General features: G+C 46.9%; 1 protein-coding gene across 2 annotated transcripts in view; it reads left to right on the forward strand.

Moving 5' to 3' along the window:
* Positions 1-1,236: 1,236 nt before the first annotated feature.
* Positions 1,237-16,529, forward strand: part of CWC22 (CWC22 spliceosome associated protein) — a 72,042-nt gene continuing 56,749 nt past the window's right edge. For both annotated transcript variants that reach the window (XM_075608920.1, XM_075608921.1), the window contains exons 1-3: positions 1,237-1,516; positions 15,506-15,573; positions 16,254-16,487. In XM_075608920.1, coding sequence (XP_075465035.1) covers positions 1,490-1,516; positions 15,506-15,573; positions 16,254-16,487 — 329 coding nt within the window. In that variant the 5' untranslated portion in view covers positions 1,237-1,489. The remainder of the gene's footprint in view (positions 1,517-15,505; positions 15,574-16,253; positions 16,488-16,529) is intronic.

Here is a 16,529-nt window from a genome sequence, read left to right on the forward strand (position 1 = left end):
GAAGATCTGGGTAATTACCAAGTGGTATGGGTAATCACCAAGTGGTAATGCAGATTTACTTATTTGGTTACTATTATATTCAGCCATGTTCATTCTTCCTTATTGGATAGAAAAATAACTCACTTATGATTAGACTACAAGTCCATTTTACAAGTATAATTATTTTTAAATATTTTTTTTTTTAAACTTGTATGGTTTTCCCTGTAAATAGATATTTTTGAGTCCCTACAATCTATATCTGATCTCCCTTTTCTCTTTTCTTCAGTGTTTTAGGACGGTTTGTAGAACCTCCTGTCTGTAGACAAGGTGTGGCCTTGTTAGATTCTTGCCTTTCTACTTCTTGAGAAATAATCATGATTATGTCAATAGCTAAACATTTAATATGGGAGGATATGTGCTTGAGGCCTACTTGAAAAAAAAAATCAACATTAATATTTCACAAGGCACAAAACCTAAAATATTTTCACTTTAAAAGTGTTTCAATATTATTAAACATTATTTAAGTACAAATCAGCATTACTTGTGTATTCATTTTGTTTTAAACTCATTTTGAGTTCTCTGTACATTCCCCCTACATACCAATTAGATTGTAAGCTCCTCGGAACAGGGACTCCTCTTAATGTTACTTTTATGTCTGAAGCACTTATTCCCATGACCTGTTATTTATATTATCTGTTATTTATTTGATTAGCTTGTGTATTACTACAGTGAAGGGCTATTGTATTGTATTGTATGTCTTTATTTATATAGCGCCATAAATGTACATAGCGCTTCACAGTAGTACTACATATCAATGTACATTAATGGCGCTATATAAATAAAGACATACAATACAATTTCATACGAACTTGAATTTAATTAATAATGAACTCAGCAGTTAGAATCATTCAAAAAAGGGAATTATTTTGTTGGTAAAAATATTCATTTTCCTTGTTAGCATGATATATGAGAATCTTATGCATGGTGTAAAATATTTGAATTAATTAAAACACTTCCCTTAAAATTATCATTATTTTACCAAATTGTTTAAGTGTCACTTTTTTGAACACTTTTGTCTTGAAAGATAAGCGTCTGTAATATTTCTGCCTACAAGTATTGATTTCAACTTCAGTCAGTATCCAGTACAAAGCCTGCTTGTCTAGCAATGACGAAGCCAGTGAAATCACGTGACAACAACACGCTTCGGGAATCCAAGTGATTATATAGTTTGTCCTCAGCCGCGCGCCGTAATTGTCATCACAACGTCACCAAAGAGTGCGCTTGGAAACCGGAAGTGGGGTCTAGTCTCGCCATTGTGCGCGGGGTAAATAGTGTTGATTGTAATCCTTTATTTTAATTTTGTTTAAAGAGACGGCGCGGGGGGTTTAACAGTAGTAAGGTATCGGGCGGACGTTACCTGAGCGGTCGCGGGGAGTGTGGAGTGAGCCAGTAAACGGTTGGCAGTTTCGGGGCGCTGGTCGTATGTCCGGGAGAAGAGCAGCTGCACATCATGAAGAGCAGCGTGGCGCAAGTGAAGGTGAGTCACACTGCTATGAACTCCCCCCCTAATCAGCTTCATGTTCATCACAAGCAGCGCGTTTTCCTTTTTAAAGGGGCACCTGTTATCACATGGGTGGGATGTCTGAAGAAGACCCCGATACGTTACTATTTGTATTCCTGCTCCTGTTATGAATTGATTACAGAAGCAATCGTGCAACAAGTTTTACCTGTGTGTGCGTCCGCTTATTTGTTTCTAAACTGTATTGGGACCCAGACCTGGAACACTGAACAAAAGGTGTATTTGAGCACCAGGGTTTTTGATAAGTACTGTATATTCTAAACACTGATGTGTAACTAGGATAGCCTTACAGCGTAGTACCAAAGCGTACTAATAGCAGTGACATGTTTCAATCTGGATAATCGGGTTTTTTTTTAACATGTATAATTACATTTGGAAACGTATTTTGTGAACATGGTGATCTTAAGCTTGGTTGTGGTTTAATTTCCTGTGGCTTCTCACTTTTTTTTTGGTAAAGAGGTGCTCCCTCATGAAAACCCATCTATCACCCCCTCCCTTTTCTTTATTCTCTTGCTGATGACGACAGGGTGGGCTAAGGGTAAAAAGAAAAACAATTGCTTGCCGAAAACTTACCCTTTCAGCCACCCCCCATAGAGACTTCAGCCGTGCGGAGGCTGAGGGAAAGCAGGTGCTTTCCCTGGCCTTAGTCCGCGCGCCGTCTGGGGGCGGGCCAGTGACGTCACGGAGCTGGTTTGCCCTCATTGGGCGAACCGCTCACGTGATCGGCCCTCGTTCCCGTCAGCGCGCAAACTAAAAATTTCTTGTCTGCTATGCCTCCGCACGCCTGTGGATGCGTGCGGGAGCCCCTGCTAAAGCCGCACTCATTGCGACTGCAGGGGATCACTGACAAGCGTTATCGGTTGAGCGCTGACCATGGACTCAGCCTTAGGCTGACAGCCTGCTCTACCTCTTGCTCTGAAGACACTCAATCCGTCTGCTAGAGTTAGGGAAGATTCTGGGCAGGGCACTTATGCTAATTTATATGTACTTGTGAATACCATTTTCGTTGCCTTCCCCCCCTTCCTGGACACATCTACTATATCTACTATATATTTCTGAAAGCACTGTATGTCTGCGTCCCTAGCGGCAATCTCATTGGTCCCTTGGCCCGCCCGCCCCCGCACACCTCTCATTGGCCTGAGGCGGAGTGACGGGCCAAAGGCAGGGACACACACACACACACACAGACACACACACACACCTCTCTCTCTCTCTCTGTCCTCTACCCCCCATCACACTCACTTCCCTCTCCACTCACCTCCCTCCACCTCCCGCTCCACTCACCTCCCTCCCGCTCAACTCTCTCCACCTCCCGCTCCACTCACCTCCCTCTCAACTCCCTCCCCGGCGCGGGGACAGGCAGTGGGCAGGGCAGCCTGCCGCTGCCTCCACTCACCTCCCGCTCCCTCTACTCACCTCCCACTCCACTCACCTCCCCGGCGCGGGGACAGGCAGTGGGCAGGGCAGCCTGCCGCTGCCTCCACTCACCTCCCGCTCCCTCCACTCACCTCCCGCTCACCTCCCTGGCGCGGGGACAGGTATTGGCCAGGGCAGCCTACCGCTGCCACGCGGCACCTAAGATGGAAGGACCCCTTCCTCCCTCGCGGACTAACTAACATGGCGGCGGCCAGAAGGAGAGGTGAGTGTGTGTGTGCGTGAGTGTGAGTGTGTGTGTGTGTGTGTCACAGCGTGACAGTGTGTGTGTGGGACACTGTGTGTGTGTCTGTGTGTCTGTGTGTCTGTGTGCGTGTGTGTGTTACACTGTGTCTCAGACACTGTAGAGTTGGGACCGGAGCTACACATGGGGGGGGGGGGGGTCAGGAGCGGAGAAAGATACAGGGGGAGTGGAGTGGAGGGACCCGTCAATTTAAAGCAAACCAACCCCCCTCCTGTCCACTGCCCCCCCCCTCCTGTCCACTGCCCCCCCCTCCTGTCCACTGCCCCCCCCTCCTGTCCACTGTCACCCCCCTCCTGTCCGCTGTCACCCCCCTCCCCGCTCCCCTTTCTCCCCCCCCGCTCCCCTTTCTCCCCCCCGCTCCCCTTTCTCCCCCCCCCCGCTCCCCTTTCTCCCCCCCGCTCCCCTTTCTCCCCCCCGCTCCCCTTTCTCCCCCCCCCGCTCCCCTTTCTCCCCCCCCGCTCCCCTTTCTCCCCCCCCCGCTCCCCTTTCTCCCCCCCCCCCCTCCCCTTTCTCCCCCCCCCCCTCCCCTTTCTCCCCCCCGCTCCCCTTTCTCCCCCCGCTCCCCTTTCTCCCCCCGCTCCCCTTTCTCCCCCCGCTCCCCTTTCTCCCCCCGCTCCCCTTTCTCCCCCCGCTCCCCTTTCTCCCCCCGCTCCCCTTTCTCCCCCCGCTCCCCTTTCTCCCCCCGCTCCCCTTTCTCCCCCCGCTCCCCTTTCTCCCCCCCGCTCCCCTTTCTCCCCCCCCGCTCCCCTTTCTCCCCCCCGCTCCCCTTTCTCCCCCCCCGCTCCCCTTTCTCCCCCCCCGCTCCCCTTTCTCCCCCCCCGCTCCCCTTTCTCCCCCCGCTCCCCTTTCTCCCCCCGCTCCCCTTTCTCCCCCCGCTCCCCTTTCTCCCCCCGCTCCCCTTTCTCCCCCCGCTCCCCTTTCTCCCCCCGCTCCCCTTTCTCCCCCCGCTCCCCTTTCTCCCCCCGCTCCCCTTTCTCCCCCCGCTCCCCTTTCTCCCCCCGCTCCCCTTTCTCCCCCCCCGCTCCCCTTTCTCCCCCCCGCTCCCCTTTCTCCCCCCCGCTCCCCTTTCTCCCCCCCGCTCCCCTTTCTCCCCCCCGCTCCCCTTTCTCCCCCCCGCTCCCCTTTCTCCCCCCCCGCTCTCCTTTCTCCCCCCCCGCTCCCCTTTCTCCCCCCCCCGCTCCCCTTTCTCCCCCCCCCGCTCCCCTTTCTCCCCCCCCCGCTCCCCTTTCTCCCCCCCCCGCTCCCCTTTCTCCCCCCCCGCTCCCCTTTCTCCCCCCCCGCTCCCCTTTCTCCCCCCCCGCTCCCCTTTCTCCCCCCCCGCTCCCCTTTCTCCCCCCCCGCTCCCCTTTCTCCCCCCCCGCTCCCCTTTCTCCCCCCCCGCTCCCCTTTCTCCCCCCCCGCTCCCCTTTCTCCCCCCCGCTCCCCTTTCTCCCCCCCCCCGCTCCCCTTTCTCCCCCCCCCCCGCTCCCCTTTCTCCCCCCCCCGCTCCCCTTTCTCCCCCCCCCCCGCTCCCCTTTCTCCCCCCCCCGCTCCCCTTTCTCCCCCCCGCTCCCCTTTCTCCCCCCCCGCTCCCCTTTCTCCCCCCGCTCCCCTTTCTCCCCCCGCTCCCCTTTCTCCCCCCGCTCCCCTTTCTCCCCCCCCGCTCCCCTTTCTCCCCCCCCGCTCCCCTTTCTCCCCCCCCGCTCCCCTTTCTCCCCCCCCCGCTCCCCTTTCTCCCCCCCCCCGCTCCCCTTTCTCCCCCCCCCGCTCCCCTTTCTCCCCCCCCCGCTCCCCTTTCTCCCCCCCCCGCTCCCCTTTCTCCCCCCCCCCGCTCCCCTTTCTCCCCCCCCCGCTCCCCTTTCTCCCCCCCCCGCTCCCCTTTCTCCCCCCCCCCGCTCCCCTTTCTCCCCCCCCCCGCTCCCCTTTCTCCCCCCCCCCGCTCCCCTTTCTCCCCCCCCCCGCTCCCCTTTCTCCCCCCCCCCGCTCCCCTTTCTCCCCCCCCCGCTCCCCTTTCTCCCCCCCCGCTCCCCTTTCTCCCCCCCCCCGCTCCCCTTTCTCCCCCCCCGCTCCCCTTTCTCCCCCCCGCTCCCCTTTCTCCCCCCCGCTCCCCTTTCTCCCCCCCCCGCTCCCCTTTCTCCCCCCCCCGCTCCCCTTTCTCCCCCCCCCGCTCCCCTTTCTCCCCCCCCCGCTCCCCTTTCTCCCCCCCCGCTCCCCTTTCTCCCCCCCCGCTCCCCTTTCTCCCCCCCCGCTCCCCTTTCTCTCCCCCCCGCTCCCCTTTCTCTCCCCCCCGCTCCCCTTTCTCCCCCCCCCGCTCCCCTTTCTCTCCCTTCCGCTCCCCTTTCTCTCCCCCCCGCTCCCCTTTCTCTCCCCCCCGCTCCCCTTTCTCTCCCCCCCGCTCCCCTTTCTCTCCCCCCCGCTCCCCTTTCTCTCCCCCCCGCTCCCCTTTCTCTCCCCCGCTCCCCTTTCTCTCCCCCCGCTCACCTTTCTCTCCCCCCCGCTCACCTTTCTCTCCCCCCCGCTCACCTTTCTCTCCCCCCCGCTCACCTTTCTCTCCCCCCCGCTCACCTTTCTCTCCCCCCCGCTCACCTTTCTCCCCCCCCCGCTCACCTTTCTCCCTCCCCGCTCCCCTTTCTCCCCCCCGCTCCCGTTTCTCCCCCCCCCCCGCTCCCCTTTCTCTCCTCCCCCCCGCTCCCCTTTCTCTCCCCCCCCCCCGCTCCCCTTTCTCCCCCCCCGCTCCCCTTTCTCCCCCCCCCGCTCCCCTTTCTCCCACCCCGCTCCCCTTTCCCCCCCCCTTCCCCTCCTCCCCTTTCCCTCCTCCCCTTTCCCTCCCCCCCTCCCCCTCCTCCCCTTTCCCTCCCCCCCTCCCCCTCCTCCCCTTTCCCTCCCCCCTCCTCCCCTTTCCCTCCCCCCCAGACGCACTTACTAGAATTCCCTCCTACTGTCTCTATACGTTATCCTACCTACCAATTAGATTGTAAGCTCCTCGGAGCAGGGACTCATCTTCCTTAATGTCACTCTTATGTCTGAAGCACTTATTCCCATGACCTGTTATTTATATTATTTGTTATTTATATGATTACAACATGTATTACTACTGTGAAGCGCTATGTATATTTAGGCGCTATATAAATAAAGACATACTGGCGTTCATTTGTCGTCGGAAAACCATACCCAAGTAATTTACAACAGTTCAGATGTAGTCCCCAGGAGGGGTGCCGGGATCTGACCGACCACTTTCCAGCCAGGTTAAGCCCTGGCTGAGACACTTATCAGACCGGGTGAAATGAGTATAAAATGCCCTAGAATAATGCTACCTTCATCATTGCACTCGCAGGATTTTACTGCACACATAGACACCTGTCTTGACATGGTTAATTCTAAGTTTGAGAGGGACACAAATATCTGATCTATGCAACACAGATACCCTGTCATGTTTAGTGTCAGTACTATTCTGTATTTTGACTTGTCAAAAATCTATATTTTATTATCCTTGTGAATTACACCAGATTTTAATTATCATAAATGTTAAAATCTGTATGGAAATGGAGTGCCCTTTGTATGTATGTATATTTTTAGATAGCGCCATGTATGTACATAGCTCTTCACAGCAGTAATACACGTAACATAATAATATAACACAGTGGGAATAAGCGCTTCAGACATGACATTAACAATAGGAAGGGGAGTCCCTGCCCCTAAGAGTTTACAATCTAAGTGGTAATTTGGGAGAATTTAAAGACAGTTGGAGAGTGTTATAGTGAGTGCGTCTGCAAGGGGTCAGTGCATCTAAAAGGTATAGTATCAGCCAGGGGAGTTACTCATGCTTTAAAGAGGTGTGTTTTTTAGATAGGTCTTAAAGGTGGAGAAAGAGGGGTGCTAGTCGGATATTGAGGGGGAAGGACACTCCAGAAGTGTGGGGTTGTATGAGAGGTTTTAGGTGGGAGAGGGATTTAGATACAGAAATCATTCTTGCGCAGAACGCAAGTCAGACAAGTGTATAGCAAGATACTAGGGCTGAGATGTAAGGCGGGACAGAAGAGTGTATAGCCTTGAAAGAGAAGATGAGAATTTTGTAAGTAATACGGTATTTGATAGGAAGCCAGGATAGGGATTTCAACAGGAGAGACGCTGAGACAGATTTATGAGAGAGTAAAGTGATATTAGCGTTGAGGATAGATTGTAGGGGAGACAGGTGTGAGAGGCAGGAAGGCTGGACAGTAAAAGGTTATAATAGTCGAGATGGGAGATAATAAGTGCCTGCATTAGTGTTTTGCAGTAGAGAGAAGCACTATATAAAAAAAGGCATACTTGCATATATGGACCGAAGAAAGGGCGGATCTTTGCAATGTTACGGAGGTTACAACTACAGGTTTTTGCTACATTCTGAAAATGAGGGAGGAGTCAAGTGTGGCCTCAAGGCAGTGTCCTTGTGATACTGGGTAAATGATGGTACTGCCAACAGTAATGTAGAAAGGGGCAGTAGGGCCAGGCTTGGGCGGAAGTATGAGGAGCTTTGTCTTGGACATGTTGATTTAATTGGAGGGCCATCCAGGTTGATATGTCAGGAAGAAATTCATTGACTTTGGTCAGTACCACAGGTGCAAGGTCAGGGGTTGAAAGGTAAATTTGTGTGTTGACAGCGGAGAGGGAGAGATCGATTCCAGAACGGAGCTCTGGGGTACACCCACACAGAGAGATCGATAGAGTTGGAGGAGGTGTTGGCAAATGACACTGAAAGTACCATGGGAGAGGTAAGAGAAGATCCAGAATAGAGCTCTGTTATGGATACCAAGAGTATGGAGAATGTGAAGAAGTAGAGGGTGGTCCACAGTATCAAAGGCTGCAGAGAGGTCGAGTAATATGAGCAAAGTGTAATGACCTTTGTCTTTTGCAGCATAGCGGTCATTAGATATTGAGGTGAGGGCTGTTTAAGTGGTGTGAGCAGTGCGGAAGCCAGATTGTAGAGGGTCTAGGAGAGCGTAGGTCGTGAGAAAATGGAGCAAACGAGAGAACACAAGGTGTTAAAGCAGTTTAGAGGCAAAAGGCAGGAGGGAAACGGTGATTAGAGGGACAGGTATGGTTAAGCTTGTTTTGTGTAAGGGTATTACTGTTGGGGGATTTTTACAGTGACGTCAGATGTCACCGACGGTGGAGCTAAGGGTGTGGAGAGTCTGTCTGTGCTCAGTGCTGATACTGACAGGGCAGTGTCAGACAACCGAAGTGGAGGATTAGAAAGTAGCTTGCTTGGTTCTAAGAGTCCAATTTGCGATACATGTCTAGCACATGAAATCTTTACGATAAGAGCCGCAGCACACTTATATTTAGCTAGTATTTACTTGCTATATATTACATATTTACATATTCAACACTCTCTTCTGATATGTAGGACTTCACTGTAATGCAGTATGGCAATTGGTCTGTCTTATTAATTATAGACTACAGATATCCTGATATTTTGCGGCTTTTTGTGGTTTTATGCACTGTACACACTACATTACTGTGGATTTACACAGATGTGCAGCAGCTATGATTGTGCCTCTCTTTTGTGGCTTATAAGATGCATCTCTATCAGGTAATACATATATAGCACTAAGATCACATTAGTGCCTATTTATACCTGTATATTTTGAGATGCTTCCTATTCAGATATCTGGATAGAGTATATCTCTGTACATTACTGTACTTTAGAACTATCAGCAATGTGGTTACTGAATACCATCGGGCAAGTTATTTTAGCTCACCTTGGATCTGATTACCTATTAGACCAGTTAACAACATTTCTCCCTTCCCCTCCCCCCACCCTCTTAGTTTTAAACCACTATTTTCATTGTTGCCTTATTTGTAATTGTATTAATTAAATGTTAAGTATTAAGCACCTTCATTCATCATAACAGATACTTCTTTGGTGTGCGCACTATTGGAGATATACGTGGGTCCTTATTCCCTTCTCTTTATGTGCTATTACAGTTGCGTGCTTGAAGGAGGCGAAAAATGGACCAAAGTAAAGGGAAGAGTTGAAAATGTGTGTAGGGATTAGAGTAGGAGCAAGAGGTATTAGGATATGGGAGGGAATGGGGTAGAGGGAGAAGATGAGATCAGTAGCGACACATCCTCCTCTGTGACAGTGAGAAAAGAAGTCAAGGCATTAGAAGAGTTGGAAAGAGATGTAGAATGTGAGGCGGATACAGAGGGGATGGCTTGCCGAATATAATATACATTTGTCATGAAATAGTCAGAAAAGTCCTGATGTGAAATAGGGGAAGAAAGACAGGTAACAAACGGTGGTCTGAGTAGAAAGGCAAAGACAGAAGAGTCTGTGAAGGTTAGACTTGTGAGTTGATTAGTGACAAAAAGTAGGTTTGTTTAGCCTGGTAGAGGGCAGAATTGAAACAGGATAGGAAACATTTGTAGTGAATGAAATCTGCGAGAGTGTGAGATTTCTTCCAGAGGCATTCAGAGGAACGAGTGCAGGAGTGGAGCATGCGTGTGTGGAAGTTTAGCCAGGGTCTGGTGTTAGAAGACGGAGAGCAAAAGAGGGGCATTTAGATCAAGATGAGAATAGAGCAGAGTTGTAGTTTCTGACCAGGTTGTCAGTTTGTAGCAGGGTTGAGGGAGGAGCGTAAAGTGGTGTCGAGCCGGGAGGTTTATGGGACGTAGTTTTCTGCAGAAGTGAGGGGTAGGTGGAGGTGGAGAAGTGAGCAAGAGAAAATGAGATAAGATGGTCAGAGAGAGGAAAGGGGAAAAGTGAAGTGGTTTTTAGTGAAAACCAGGTCCAGGTAGTGGCCATCCTTATGGGTGCTAGCTGCCGTCTTTTGGCGAAGTCCAAAACAAGAGGTTGGAGAGAAAAAGCGGGAAGCCAAAGGGAGAGAAGAGGGGTAATCAATTCCTACAAATTATATTGTAAGCTCTTCGGAGCAGAGACTCCTTTTCCTAAATGTTACTTTTATGTCTGAAGCACTTATTCCCATGATCTGTTATCTGTATTATTATTTGTTAATTATATGATTGTCACGTGTATTACTACTGTGAAGCGCTATGTTCATTAATGGCGTAATTAAATAAAGACATACATCAATATGGTAGTTGAAGTCCCCAAGGAAAAGAACAGAGGAGTCTGAGGAGAGAAAGGAGCGCCAGGATTCAAAGTGAGAGAGAGACCGAAGGGGATGAAAAGATGTAGGTGGCGATAGAAGAACACATACATATATTTTGTGGGGGCTCAGGGGTTCCCAAAAAGAGCTTGCTGGGGTTTTGTGTTCTGTTAACCTATATCAGCTGTTTCAGCTGTTGGGGGTTGGTGGCTCCTCTTTCCCAGGTTTTAAGCCCGCCCCTCCCCACTTCCCAAGTGAGCAGGTCCTTTCATTCTACTGGATACAGATCCAATGTGGTCTTTCTCCCTCCTAATAGAGGTAAATGAGAATTTTAATCCTAATAGAGATATATTAGTATTTTATCTGGTAGTGTTAGGACTTGCGAACGGGTGTCTGCCTTGTCGGGGCTCGCAAGCTTACAACGCTTTGGCCAAAGGGTTAAACTAAATTACCCTTTTTCAAGAGAATATATAAGTATTTTACTGTGTATTTCTGTCATGTTGGATGTAGCATTGGGCTTCTCTGTCGTCGGTGGCGATAGAAGACCACACGTGTAAAGGGAGAGGAGAAAAAAAGCTGAACAGTATGAGCCTCAAAGGAAGGAATGGAAAGAAGTGATTGAGGAATAGGAAGAGTTTGGTAACGGCAGATTTGAGGAGAGGAGGAGCCCCACGCCTTCATCCGTGCCATCAGTGTGAGGTGTATGGGACAACGTTGGTGGACGATAGGGGAGTGCAATGCGTAGAATATATGTGGAAAGAAAATGAATAATATAGTGTAATAACGTATGGATTATGTTTCATTTCTGTGCTGGAGGAGTCTTTAGATTTTAAACTCACATTCTTTCAAACAAATAAAGGCATCTCCAAAACAGTGGCAAAGATGTTATCAGCGGGTGGATCTTCCGTCAAGATGTGAATATCAATTTCAACATAAAATACAGGCATGTAATAAAAGCGAGTGTGGCTTGTTGGGCTCTCACCCTCTCCTCCGCTTGGAACTCACTCCCGTCACGTCACTTCCGGTCCGCGGTGCTCATCTAGAGCCCAATCTAAATTGGCCCGAGAGGCATAGAAGACCAATGTTATATGTAATCAGACATCTCATACCTATGCTAGCTGTTGGATTTACTAATTAGTTCAGCACAGCAGATGTTAATAGCTATTAGGGTGTGATTAATGTATTTTTAACCAATCCACCTGTAACTGCTTGTTGAGCAGCTTGTGGGAGGTTATCCTCCAAGGTATATAATCTCCCAGTAAATTCACTTTCCACTTGACTTGTTCACATGTAAGTACAGCTAAACACCGTTATAGCGCAATCCGCTACAACACAGATCCGCATATATAACGCGTTCTGAGCTTGGCTCCCGATTTCGACTATCTCCAAGGTTTTTTTTATTTTTTATTCATTGCTTTATCACCAACAGCATGCTCCTTACACGGAGAAGTGTTGTGTGTGTGTGTGTGTCATACCTGAGAAAAGAAAGATGAAGTTTGTTAAGATCTTACAAGATGAGTCCTCTCTCATTCCCTGTTAAACGCCACCTTGCCACCTTTTGTCTGCGAGACAGAAAGATCTGACATTTTTACGGTGCCCCCTTTTGAAGTTAGCTTATGGATCAGGTAAAATATCTGGTTGATCAGTACATGGTCACCCGTCACTACGATTTGTAAACATATTGTTTTAATAATTGTATTATTGGCTCATTAGCTGCAGCCCTGGAGATGGATGTATGTGTGTATATATGTAAAACATACAGGACACCTACAAGCTCATATTAAACACCCAAAATAACCACAATATATATATAAACATATAAGTGTCACAGAGGAGTGCTACTGAGCATGGCAATATATATTTAAAACCAGAGACAGAACATGAAACACAGACAGAGCTCAGTGCACATCCAGTGAAACTTATACACGGTACAGTGCCTAAATATATATGTATAGATATCTATTAAATAAAAAATATATATGTAACCTAAGCTACAAATCGAGGTGTTCTCCCGTGATCCATCGGCAAATCTCCTCCGAGGGCTATCAAAATGGCTACCTTCTGACTCAGTGCTATAATCTGTGAAATGCTACAGCTGCAATGTAATACGTTCTTGTTACAGCTTGCAACTCAGCAATAGACAGTCTGCTGCTAGGAACACTGCAACAGATCTGTTTGATACTTTTTTTGCCAAAGGGAAGCGCTTAAAAAGGTGTATCAAAAAAGGAAGTGAATGTGACTTTTGAGCAGTACATTATCAAAATGCATTAATAAACGGCAGAGTTGATTTTTTTAAAATTAAAATGTAGTATCATCTATTACTACTCAACTGACGTATTAAAAAAACAGCTAACATATTTCTGCTTTAATTCAGATACCATGACAACCCCGTGTCAATGCCACAGGAGATAGAGAAAAATACGTTTTTTGTTTTAATGACTTAACCTTGTGTTTGCTGCATTTGTTCACAAAAAGTACCATATTTGTCTCTAGCGTGACAATATCATTATGAATAAGAGCAAAAGGGGTTAGAGATATTTAGTTAAAATATGGCTTTCCTTCATTTTTAACATCTAAGGTTACCATGGTAACTTTTAGACTGCACTGGGCTCTAGGGAGAGTCCCATTTTAGCGTCCCGGACACTTACAATTTAAAATGCTTATATTTCATCTGATATTAAAAATAAAAACTGTGTTGGAAAGGGCAGGAAGTGGGTTTGCACAAAAAAAAAATGTTGATCAGTGTGGGCTCCTGCTTTAACCCTTTTAGTGCCAGAGGGGCGTTGGCACCTGGGTGCCATGCCCCCTTAGGCATTCACAATTGCGTGAACCCTCCATCAGTGATGATGGTACAGGAGGGGAGCAGTCCTTCTTTCTATTTCGTTTGTAGAAAGCGTCAATGGCAAATGCAATATTCCCTAGCCAGTGGTGTAAGTAGGTGTGCACGGGCACCCAGGCCAAATTTTTCTATTGTGTTGGCCGCGCATTTGCGATCGGCGCTTGCAGTTGCCATGCGCAGTCGGCGACGTCATAAAAGGTGTGGTTGGTTTGCTAGGGACAGGTGCATGGCTATAGTACGGGTGCTTGGGGGTCACTCTCTAGGGTGACCAATCCAAATTTGGTTTAGTCACCCTAGAGAGCGAACGCCAAATGTGCGAGCCCCCAGGCTTTGCGCGGGCTATAGCTACTCCCCTGTTCCTAGCAAACCGAGCGTGCGTTTTGTGACATTGCCACTATGACACGGGCCCCTGGATTGCCAGAGCCAATGACGTAGTAGCTACATCTCAGCCTAAAGGAGCAGTCTTGCCTAGGAAGACCGTGATCGAAAGACGGTGACATGGGCACTGGGACTTATGGCGTTTACACTGTGTGTGTGTGTTTATTTATAAAATGTTTTAGCAGGAAGTACATTGAGATACCTCTCGTTTTCAAGTATGTCCTTGGCCCAGAGTTCTGATGTCCGATACATGGTTACAGACGTGTGTATGTTTTGTATATGTATATACACACATATATACATACAAGCAGATAATTCATTTTTAAATAGCTTCTAAGTGTTGCCACCCAAAATGTATATGATTTGAGAAGCACAGTTCACCGCAGTCAAGGTTTTAGTACACCGCTACACATTTTAGTCCTCTGTCTATAATGGATTATTAAAGCTCGGTTGTTCTGAGCTGTATGTGGTTAAAATTGCTACACAGCATTGAATACATTTTGGCTTTCAACATGTAAGAAACAACCTGCCAGTGTTCTGCAGTGGTGTCTAGATTTTTATATTTGTTGGTCCTAAAATTGATGCATTTTTACATCCATGTATGAAAGGAACTTTACTTTAACTGTTTGCCAGCTTGTGATTTGAAGATTTGGGTTGCAGCCAGGCGCTACATATTAAATTATGTCTGTGTTTTCCCTACTTTTATTGGTGTCAAAATACTGTCCAGTCTGAGGTCTGATCTTCCCTGGGCAAAGGTCAGTGTAAAAACACTGTGGTTATAATATTTGACACAGCTTAAAGCAGCAGTCCAAGCTGACGTCCGCCCCCCCACTGCCCTTTGAATAGGTGCATCAATATAATCCACACACTGATAAGTAATTGGCTAAATTGCCGAACGATCCGTTCTCCTGTAATCGATAGAAGATTTTGCTTGGTGGTTCATTAAAGGACTGCAGAGTAGTATTGATTCAGTATCTGGGACTTTGTAAATGGTTGCTATCGAAACACAAAAAACCTTGTTACATTATAATACATTACAAATGTCTTTTAAAAAAATGCTACAAGTATTTTCTCATTGTACAGAACTGATACGTGTGTGTGTGTGTGCGTATATATATATATATATATATATATATATATATATATATATATATATATATATATATATATATCTCTATATATCTCTATCTATCTGTAAATATTCCTGTATATTCATTTGCATGTCTTAGACAGGTCTGCAACCCTGTATTTCACCATTATCATCATTATGAAAGACAGGGTTGCAGACCTGTCTAAGACATGCAAATGAATATACAGGAATATTTACAGTTGCTTTATGCTTTACTGTGGAGGGTTTTTGTCACTTTTTTACCCACCATAACCTTAATAATATTTATATACATACTTGTAGGATATTGCTTGATCTGCTGCTTTAACACCATTTAAAAAAGAAAAGCAATTGTCATTCCCCAAAGCTTACTTTTCTTAGCCTTTTATACCTATTCTTTTTTTTTTTTTGGTAGAATTTCTAAAATGATATATAATCATATATTGGCCCATATTCACTAATAGCTTCTCTGCCATAAGACGGTTTCCAGCCCATTTCTGTGAATGGACCCTAATGTATCTCATTACATAGCCACTGCTTGGTGAAAGTGAAACGTGTTTAAATAACACACGATTTACCCAAGGATTGGGATGAGAAGAAAAAAAATAACCCCCAAGGTAACACTAAATCCTTATTATTTATACTGCGATGACCTAATCTGGGCATTATCACACTGTAACTCCCCTTGAATACAACTGGAATTTCCATGCGATAGTTCCCCGAGCGACAGTATCACACTTTTAATGAATTACTCTCTGGTCTCTGTGAGAGCCTCAGTGATGTTTTAACCTTCTTCCAAAATGGGAGGATCGAACAAATGACAAACACTTAGTTAAATAGCAATCTATTAATAAATTCTTCTTAAAAATTGCAGCATTCTTCCAGCGATGAGAAACGAGATACCCATAGTTCTCGCCAGAGAAGTTCCTCTCCAGAGAACAGGTAGGAAATTACAATTTTAAGGGGGATTGTGCTGTAATTTTTTCAGTTAAGTTAACTTTCTATCCTCTGTCTCCTAAGCATCAGTATTAAACAAATGTTAGAATGTGTACAATGCAATTAATGTTGCTTTAGCTTATTCATATTTTATTTATTTTTTAATATAAAGATTTAGATGGTGACTTATTACTTTTTTCAATTTATAGTAAGTAATTTTTAAATTTGATCAGAGAATATTATTTTCTTAAACTTGTTGGATGTCAATAAATGCATCTTTAATTAAACAACAATAAAATCATTATTTAATTGTACATTTAAAAAAAGAAACTATATATTTTTTTTGTCCCCAAAAAACTAACCAATGCAGATACACACAGATTTAGGTAATTCATAAAATAAGAATCTCAAGACATGGTGATAAAATGTTGTTTTGAGCACTACGTGCTGAAAAACAGTCCTTAAATATCAGCATCGACTATTTCTATTGAGGAGCATATGTATTGCACATATTTGGATTATTTAAACTCAGTGAGAGTCCCATATTTTCCCCGACCCTTATCTGCCGGTCTCTTAACACACTGCAGAGCATCCATTGAATGACCAAATTACCTGCAGGTTACATGTTTGATTTCATTTTTGTCACTGTTTGTACAACCAGTTTCCTTTTTTGTATGCATTTGTAGTAGACCTCAAGAACGGGAAAGGTCTCTGTCTCCACGTGACAGGGGCTACTCTGACCGCGACAGGGGCTACTCAGACCGCGGCTACTCCGAACGTGACAGGGGCTACTCTGACCGCGACAGGGGCTACTCTGACCGTGGCTACTCTGACCGTGACAGGGGCTACTCTGACCGCAGCAGATATGATGAAGACCGGTCAAGGAATGGGCGATATGATGATAGAGCAGAGGATTCAAGGTAAGTGTTCTCAATGTAAAATCGGCCTTAAATTAATTTGTC

Source organism: Ascaphus truei, chromosome 7, assembly GCF_040206685.1.
Source record: "Ascaphus truei isolate aAscTru1 chromosome 7, aAscTru1.hap1, whole genome shotgun sequence".
Classification (NCBI taxonomy): domain Eukaryota; kingdom Metazoa; phylum Chordata; class Amphibia; order Anura; family Ascaphidae; genus Ascaphus; species Ascaphus truei.